Source organism: Oratosquilla oratoria, chromosome 12, assembly GCF_046742065.1.
Source record: "Oratosquilla oratoria isolate Oo_2021 chromosome 12, ASM4674206v1, whole genome shotgun sequence".
NCBI classification, from domain to species: domain Eukaryota; kingdom Metazoa; phylum Arthropoda; class Malacostraca; order Stomatopoda; family Squillidae; genus Oratosquilla; species Oratosquilla oratoria.
The window spans coordinates 11217928-11227125 of NC_134788.1; the positions used below are offsets into that span (position 1 = coordinate 11217928).

At 39.7% G+C, this 9198-nt stretch overlaps 1 protein-coding gene across 1 annotated transcript; it reads left to right on the plus strand.

Moving 5' to 3' along the window:
• The first annotated feature begins 1584 nt into the window (after positions 1-1584).
• Positions 1585-5414, plus strand: LOC143030958 (zinc finger MYM-type protein 1-like). Its single transcript, XM_076194258.1, has 2 exons — positions 1585-2726; positions 2855-5414. Exons 1-2 carry the CDS (start codon positions 2711-2713, stop codon positions 4423-4425), a joined length of 1587 nt encoding a protein of 528 aa, XP_076050373.1. The 5' UTR covers positions 1585-2710; the 3' UTR covers positions 4426-5414.
• The last annotated feature ends 3784 nt before the right edge of the window (positions 5415-9198 follow it).

Consider the following 9198-nt stretch of genomic DNA (forward strand, 5'->3'; position numbering starts at 1 on the left):
ACACACACACACACACACACACACACACACACACACACACACACACACACACACACACACACGAATTTAAGAACAGCTTAGACACTGCAAGATACAGAGATGGAACACCACGAGGGTAGCTCCCCTTCTCTTAAAACACACACACACACACACACACACACACACACACACACACACACACACGCTCCCGCATATGTATGCTCACACACACGCATGCCCACAGGTACGCACACACACAAGCAAGTACACACACAAGAACGCCCACACATACGCACGCACGCACACACGCACGCACGCACGCAAGCCAAAATAAAATTTATAGTAGAAATGGAATTCCTGTTGTCACGGTGATTTGAACCGCATGATGAGATGGACAATGGAAATGTGATTTCGTCGATTCTTTGTGTACACGTGACTGGTCTATCTCGTGTCGGTGCCCCCCCCCCCTTTTATTTTTGGTTCTTGTGAAAGAAGGATTAATTATATATTTGGAGCTAAAGGGGATTGGGAGGGGGGGAGCTTACTTGCAGGCACTGAACCCCTTTGGAAGAAAATGAGCCTTTTGAAGCCAAAACTGGCTCTCATCTTTTATGACTTAAGATGATATCCAAAGCAATCTTGATCCTTCAGTCGGGAAATTCAGGATGGTTTTGGAATATGCCTGCGTACAAGCGCGTACGTAAATGCCCACAGACAAACAAATACAACCACACGTACATTCTCGCACACAAACATTCACACACGCAAGCATTAACACACACACACACACACACACACACACACACACACACACACACACACACACACACACACACACACACACACACACACACACACACACACACACACACACACACACACACACACACACACACACACACACACACACACACATTATATATATATATATATATATATATATATATATATATATATATATTCACTTCACTTGGTCTTTGGATCATGTGTTGGACTCGTGATCGACAGCTATTTCCCTCCTGGAAGAGAGCTCAGAGCTCGTAGGTCCGATCTATGGGTAATGCTATGACCTTGCACACACACACACCCCCAACTCCCCGCCCACGAGAGTTGGAGTAACACCCCTCAGCGCTGCGATACTGAATTATTTCAGCCACGGGCGAGGGTCGAACCCGGACTTCCGTAGTGGCAGGCCAGAGCTCTAACCACAGCGCCATGAGGTGTGTATATATGTGTGTGTGTGTGTGTGTGTGTGTGTGTGTGTGTGTGTGTGTGTGTGTGTGTGTGTGTGTGTGTGTGTGTGTGTGTGTGTGTGTGTGTGTGGTAGGGTGTGTGAGTATTATGTATGATGTGTGGAAGGATATATATATATATATGTATGTACATATATATATATATATATATATATATATATATTGGTCGCGTGCGTGCGTGTGCACATATACGGCACAACTTTAACTTTGAGCTTTACATTTTTCTAAAGTGTCGCAACAATCAACGGCACGTGCGTGTTGGGTTGACATCACACCGGAATTCTTTACGAGGGAGGAGCGAGCGATCTGGTATGCCGCGGCGGATGGAAGAAGAAGAAGAGGTCTAAGCAGGGCCGTTTCTAGCTATAGGCGGTATAGGCGATTGCCTAGGGCCCCCAACCTACCAGGGGGCCCCCGGCCGGCCCAATGGCTAGGTAACGCTACCGAAGGTCAAATATGAGCCTGTGCCTCTCCCGCCTGCCGACGCAAATAAACAACACGCCTCTTGCAATGTTTGTTATTGTTTGAAATGTTTTGATCGTCTGCTAAAAATACTATCTTGTTAAAAATCACCTACATCTAAAGATATATTATGGTAAGCATTAGTTGGCTTTATTTATTCATTTATGTGTTCACTAAGCTAGGGCTTATGGCTACAGATGTTATAAATTGTTGATTACAAACTCTTTTTGGCCATTAGCTTACTATTCTTTGTCCAATTGTTTGGCTTTATTTGTCACTGGAATTGGCATCACCAGCATTCTTGTTTACTCTTTGGTTGCTTCATGCTTAGCTTCTAATAGTGTAAATTTGTAAGTTTGTGTGTTCTGTGACTGTAAGTTGGAATTCCTTTAATTATATTTGTATGCACAATAGGAAATGTTTGTATTCTATGGAATGTTTACCTTTTCCACCTTTTTCAATATTCAATGTTCATATATGTTCATATGTTCAATTTTGTTTATTTTGTATCGATATTTTATCCAATCCCTTATTCATTTATTCGCTTATTTCTTTATTATCAAAATTATGATTATTTATTTTCTCACTTCACCTACCTAATGAAAAAAACACTAGATTGCAGGACCGAGGTTAGCTCAAAAGGAAGTGACAGAAATACATGAATTCTATTCCGTTTGTCGTGTGGTCCGTTTCTCTAGTTCGTATATAATATAACCACAGGCTCAACAATCACCCATCTGTTCACATTTCAGGTCTACCCGAATTTCGTGTATGTAGAATTATTTTTATTAAGGGGTATTCAAAAGGTTTACACTTTACAGATATGTGTGTTAGGCCTACACTGATAAAAATAATCATATTTATTCTACTCGAATATCGTGTATGTAAAATTGATTTCTGTGCTAGGCCTACATAAGACTCTAAGACTCGCCAATCATCATTCCCATAATGGCATCAAAACGAATTTATCTCAGCGGAGCAGAGAAACGAAAGAAAAAGAAATTTGACGAAGAAAAATGATAAAAAAAAAAGGTAATTCATTATTGTTTATTTAATAATTTAAAGAAACATGTTAAAGTTTGGTTTTATTATGTTTTCTGAATGGTGAGTATTAATTTAGACTAATGCCTAATCATCTAAGGAAATTTGTAATTTTGCAGGATCAATTCTGAAATATATTGGAGCTCCAGACAGCAAGCCAGAGGAATATTCTGAACTTCCTGAACAGGATGCTCCAGTGCCATCACATTCATCAGGATCTGTCCAGGAAGCTGTACTGCCACCAAGACCACCACACTCCCCAGAACCACAGAAGGCATCATCTACTTCTGAGCAGCCTCCCATTTATTCTAAACCACTAGATCCTGCTAACTGGCCAACCATTCTGTCTGATGCATTTAGAACGGATGCAGTAGGTAGAGGGCCATTTCAGATTAGTTCTGATTTCACATTTCCCAAAAAAGAAGACGGAAGAAGTTTTCATTATCATTATTTTTGTAGAACATTGATTAATGGAGAAAAATTGATGAAGCGGACTTGGCTTATCTACTCAAAAACAAAAAATGCTCTCTATTGCTTTTGTTGTAAATCATTTTCAACCAAAGAACAAAAGTTAGTGACAGAAAGACTGACAGACTGGAAAAACATAGGCACACTTTTGAAAAGTCATGAAAGCAGTTCAGGACACATAGCGCACATGGCAACCTGGAAAGATTTACAACTCAGTTTGCAAACTGGAAAGACAATAGACCAAGCTGAAAGAACACTATTGGAGGCTGAAAAGAGGCGCTGGAGAAATGTCCTGACTTGCTTAATCGCCATTATCCAATCCTTAGCCGAGAGAAATCTTGCATTTAGAGGTTCATCAAACACGTTACACCAGCAGAATAATGGGAATTTTCTAAAAGAGGTGGAGCTGCTTGCTAAATTTGATCCTGTCATGAAGCAGCACATTGAGCGTGTTGAGAGTGGCCAGTTCAGTCATTCCAGCTACCTTGGAAATATCATCCAAAATGAACTTATTGCTTCAATCAGTACTAAAATAATGGACACAATGGTGACTAAAGTTAAACAGTCAAAATATTATTCAATTATTTTGGACTGTACTCCCGATGTAAGCCATCAAGAACAGATGTCAGTCGTCATAAGGACTGTCAAAATGGATAAAAAACCAGAAATTAAGGAACATTTTATGGGGTTCCTTGTAGCTTCTGAAACAACAGGTCTTGGTTTGTCATCTCTAATTATAAAGAAACTGACGGAACTGAATATTCTCCTTGAAGATTGCAGAGGACGATCATATGATGATGGTGCCAACATGAAAGGGAGAAACAAAGGAGTTCAAGCCAGACTTCTTGAGAAAAACCCTCGTGCACTCTATGTTCCATGTGGAGCACATTCCCTAAACATGATGATATCTGATGCAGCAACAGCTTCAATAGATGCCACTAGCTATTTTGGCACTGTTCAGAAACTGTACAACCTATTTTCAGCCTCACCACAAAGATGGGCAATCCTAAAAGATTATGTCACTGTTGCACTCAAAACCTGGAGTGACACAAGATGGGAGAGCCGTATTAATAGCATAGAAGCTGTGCGGTATCAGGCCTCTAATATAAGGGAAGCTTTGTTGAAGGTCAGGGAAGTGTCTGATCCTCTGACCAAGGTTGAAACCCAAAGTCTGGCAGAAGAGGTGGGGTCATACCGATTTATCATTTGCACAGTCATATAGTACGACATTCTACACATTGTGAACCATGTCAGTAAGCTCCTGTAGTCTCCTAAAATGCAGCTTGATGTGGCAGTTGACTTCCTTACTAAAGCGAAAACATCTCTGACTAACTACAGAAGAATTGGATTCACTTCAGCTCAAGTCTCTGCTAAAGATATGTGTGAGGAAATGAATATAGAGGCTGTACTCAAAGAAAAGAGATTAAGAAGTACAAAAAGACACTTTGCTTATGAGGCCGCAGATGAGCCCATTGCAGATGCAATGAAGAGGCTAGAAATAACATTCTTTAATGTTGTTGTTGACACTACCATTCAATCCTTAACTGATAGATTTAAACTCTGAGTGAAGTAAGAGACCAATTTGGAGTGCTGCTCAATTTCCAGAAACTGGATGATCAGTCATTGAACAACCAGTGTGACAAACTATACAAGACATTAACCTCTGGAAATGAAAGTTACATTGATGGAAACGAACTGGCTATGGAAATTAAACACTTACCAAGTTTGCCCTCAGGCAAAATGACTGCTCTTGAGCTCCTCACCTTTATCCACAAAAAACATTTTAAGGAATTGTACCCCAATCTGTGGGTTGCACTGAGAATTGCCTGTACTCTGCCTGTGACTGTGGCCTCAGCAGAGAGGAGCTTTTCGAAGCTGAAACTCATCAAGAGCTATTTAAGATCATCTATGGGGCAGGAGTGACTCAGTGGTCTTGCAATAATCAGCATCAACCATGAAGTGGGGAAAGACGTGTTGTATGAAGACATCATTGATGATTTTGCTAGTAAAAAAGCCAGAAAGCAGAGATTTTGAGCCCAATACAATGCAGTTGGTGGTGGTTTGTATTCAGAGACTGTGATGTTAAGTTACTACTATTTTGGAGTGTGGTTTGTATTCAGAGACTGTGATGTTAAGTTACCAATATTTTGAAGTGTGGTTTGTATTCAGAGACTGTGATGTTAAGTTAAAATAAATGTTTAAATAAATAAATATGGTGTAATAGTTACTTGCATCCTTTAACACCATCAAAAGATATAGAAGTCATTTAATTACTGTTTGGCAAACTTCACAGGTATAAATGAAATACCAATCTGTCTATCTCTCTAACTTTTGAGGGCCCCTAACTGCCTCTTGCCTAGGGCCCCCACAAAGCTAGAAACGGCCCTGGGTCTAAGACATGGAGCATCCTTCCTTCACAAGAGAATTGTTAACCAGGACAAGGAAGGGGAACGGAGAGGTGGGATGGCGTGCGTGGAAACATCGACATATATATATATATATATATATATATATATATATATATATATATATATATAGTTATATATATATATATATAGATATATATATATATATATATATATACAACTAGGTAAATAAATACATGGGCTTCATGATACCAAAGTGGTTAAAAACACACAGAACTCAGAGAGAAAGACAGGAAAAGACAGTTTATGAGTGCCAACTACCAACAATATACAGGCAGTCGTCGACTTACGACCGAGTTTGGTTCCGACAGACAGGTCGTAAGCCGATCTGGACGCAAGTCGGGCTTTGTATATATATATATATATATATATATATATATATATATATATAGAGAGAGAGAGAGAGAGAGAGAGAGAGAGAGAGAGAGAGAGAGAGTATATTACCCTGTATATATATGTATATATATATATATATATATATATATGTATATATATATCTTTAGATATTACTTTTGTTACTGCATATATATATATATATATATATATATATATATATATAGAGAGAGAGAGAGAGAGAGAGAGAGAGAGAGAGAGAGAGAGAGAGAGAGAATGTATATTACCCTGTATATATATATATATGTATATATATATATATATGTATATATATATATATATATATATGTATATATATATATATATAACACAGGAACCCACAGTCGGAGAAAGAATAAACTTCGAATAAAGAATAATCCTATATTTCGGCTATCAACTGTAGCCCTCTTCAGGAAAGTACATAAGATAGAGAACAGAGGGGACTTATAAACTACAGTAAGAAGAGATGTGGACAGTTGACCTCACTCAGGCGCGGGGCAAACTGGGGTGGCGGAGGAGGGAGGGGGTGAGGAGAGGGGAGGATGTAACGTCCGCACTAGCTTATTTATTGCTGCGCGTGAGATTATGTCAGGTGTCCACTGCCCTTTAGAAATATTAATATTAGGGCATTCCTCAATTAATGCTGATTCGACTATTTTCCTCCTGAAACCACAGTGGGACTTGAACACTAATCTGGCCTTACCCCAGTCGAAAGAATGATTCTTATTTTTACCATGAAGAAAAACAGCCGAATTTTCCTGCCCATACCTAATTGACCTTTTATGTTCTGCCAATCTAGTGTTCAAGTCTCTCCCGGTTTGACCCAAGTAAACCAAATCACAATCTTTGCAGGGCAAACAATAAACACCAGGTGACTCAACTTCCTTCGGTTTTTGTTGAACGTTCACAATTTACTTACGTACGGTGTTAGGATAGTGATAGGCAATGGTGAGACGTTCACGAGGAAACAATTTAGTAGAAGAACTGATGGTATTATTGAATGGAATTTTTAAAATGTCCTTAAAGGAGCGGTGAAAATTTGAGGGGACGGAAGTTTTAAAATGGTTGGCCCTAGCCTTACTGAGGGCTTGGTCCAGAAACCAAGGTGGATAAGCCAACTTCTCAAGTTGACATTTGATCACCTCTATCTCTTGGTCCAGAAATTGAGGACTGCAAATCCTGAAAGCCCTCAAGAAAAGGCCAGAGGCAACACTTTTCTTGACATTGTCAGGGTGATTGCTAAAAAAGTGGAGATAACTGCCTGAATGGGTGGGCTTACGGTATACTGTAAAGAATAAAATATCATCAGTTCTTCTTAACAAAATATCCAAGAAAGGGATTTGGTGTCCTTCTTCCCATTCAACTTTAAATTTAAGATTCGGGGTCAATTGGTTCAATTTATCATGGAACACTTCAAATGGGCCCCAACTGTCATCCCATGCCGAAAAGATATCGTCTACGTACCTGAGCCAAATCATTTCGGGCGGTTTGATGCTGGGCAAAAGGGTACACTCAAAATACTCCATGTACAAATTGGCCAAAACAGGAGACAAATTGGAACCCATACTGCAACCGAATTTTTGACGGAAGAATTGGTCTTGAAAGGAGAAAACATTTGAAGAAACACACAGGCGAACTAAAGCAAGAATTTTGTTGACAGGGAGGGGGAAAGAGTCTTGAAACGGCCTGAGTGAGGTCAACTGTCCACATCTCTTCTTACTGTAGTTTATAAGTCCCCTCTGTTCTCTATCTTATGTACTTTCCTGAAGAGGGCTACAGTTGATAGCCGAAATATAGGATTATTCTTTATTCGAAGTTCATTCTTTCTCCGATTGTGGGTTCCTGTGTGTTATTTACAAATGTGCTACTACATTTCTATTTAGAAATATATATATATATATATATATATATATATATATATATGTATATATATATATCTTTAGATATTACTTTTGTTACTGCATATATATATATATATATATATATATATATATATATATATATATATATATATATATATATTGTATATTTAGCATACTGAAATAATCTTAGCATCCTTGAATTATGTTGTATAGTATTTTTCAACCTTTTTATAATTTCATCTGATTTTCTTTGGGAAACGTAGCCTAAGCCTAAGCATACTGAATAAAATCATATCATCTTTGACCTATGATATTTAATACTGCATTTTTAAACCTTTTTATTATTTGACCATCAGACTTTCTTTAGGAAACATATGCATACTGAATAAAATCTTATTATCTTTGAGCTACGTTGTTTAATACTAATTAACTTATTTATCATTTTCGTTAGGAAACGTAGCCTAGGCCTAGGCATACTGAATAAAGTGTGGCGACGCGCCGCCACCAGTCTAGATCAGACTGACCGCGACGCATCCCGACCTAAGCTTTTATATGACCCATAATGGGCAAGCATAGTCAGCAAGAACGTCCGAGGCCAAAGGCAACTGACCAATCAGAAGCCCGGAAAACTCACCGGAGACCGGTCGGCATACGAATCGACTTAGGCCTACGTTCTTGGCACACAAACAACAACAACCACATACCCGTCATTCTGACCACATCCACAAATACCATACAGATACCCGTTACATGCCAATATTCATACAAAAAAAGGCTCGCTGGAACAGATACACGTACCGCCTCCGACAAACCCGACCACATGACCTGGAGGGAGCCGAGAAGGCGGACACTGACCTTGCCATCAAACACACAGAACAAGCCGTAATCACATAACCAACACCGACTCAGAAGAGGTCAGACGTCGTTCTTTGCTCCAGTTCTCTCAACAGCGCCCATCAATCTTCGCCGGTCGGTCGCGGCGGAGTGGATTTTTCTCCTTTGCTGCTGACCAGTCTGGCACAAGCCCGACCTCTTCGTTGACGTTGGCAAGCGGGCTTACACCTAAGACAAATGCACACGTTTCCCCAGTCACGTAATTCTCTGGTCTCAGAATTGTGCTTGGAAGAAAAGAGAGATACACACAAACACACATACACGCTGGCACAGCAGAGGTCGATTGTCGTTCTTTACTCTAGCTCTCTCAGCCAACGCCCATAATCCTTCGCCGTCTGGTCGTGGGGGAGGAGGTTTTATCATGACCTTTAGTGTCCTGTCCCGCCGACCGGTCCGGCACACACCTGGCTTTTTCGCCATCGCCAATAATTATTCCCTGGC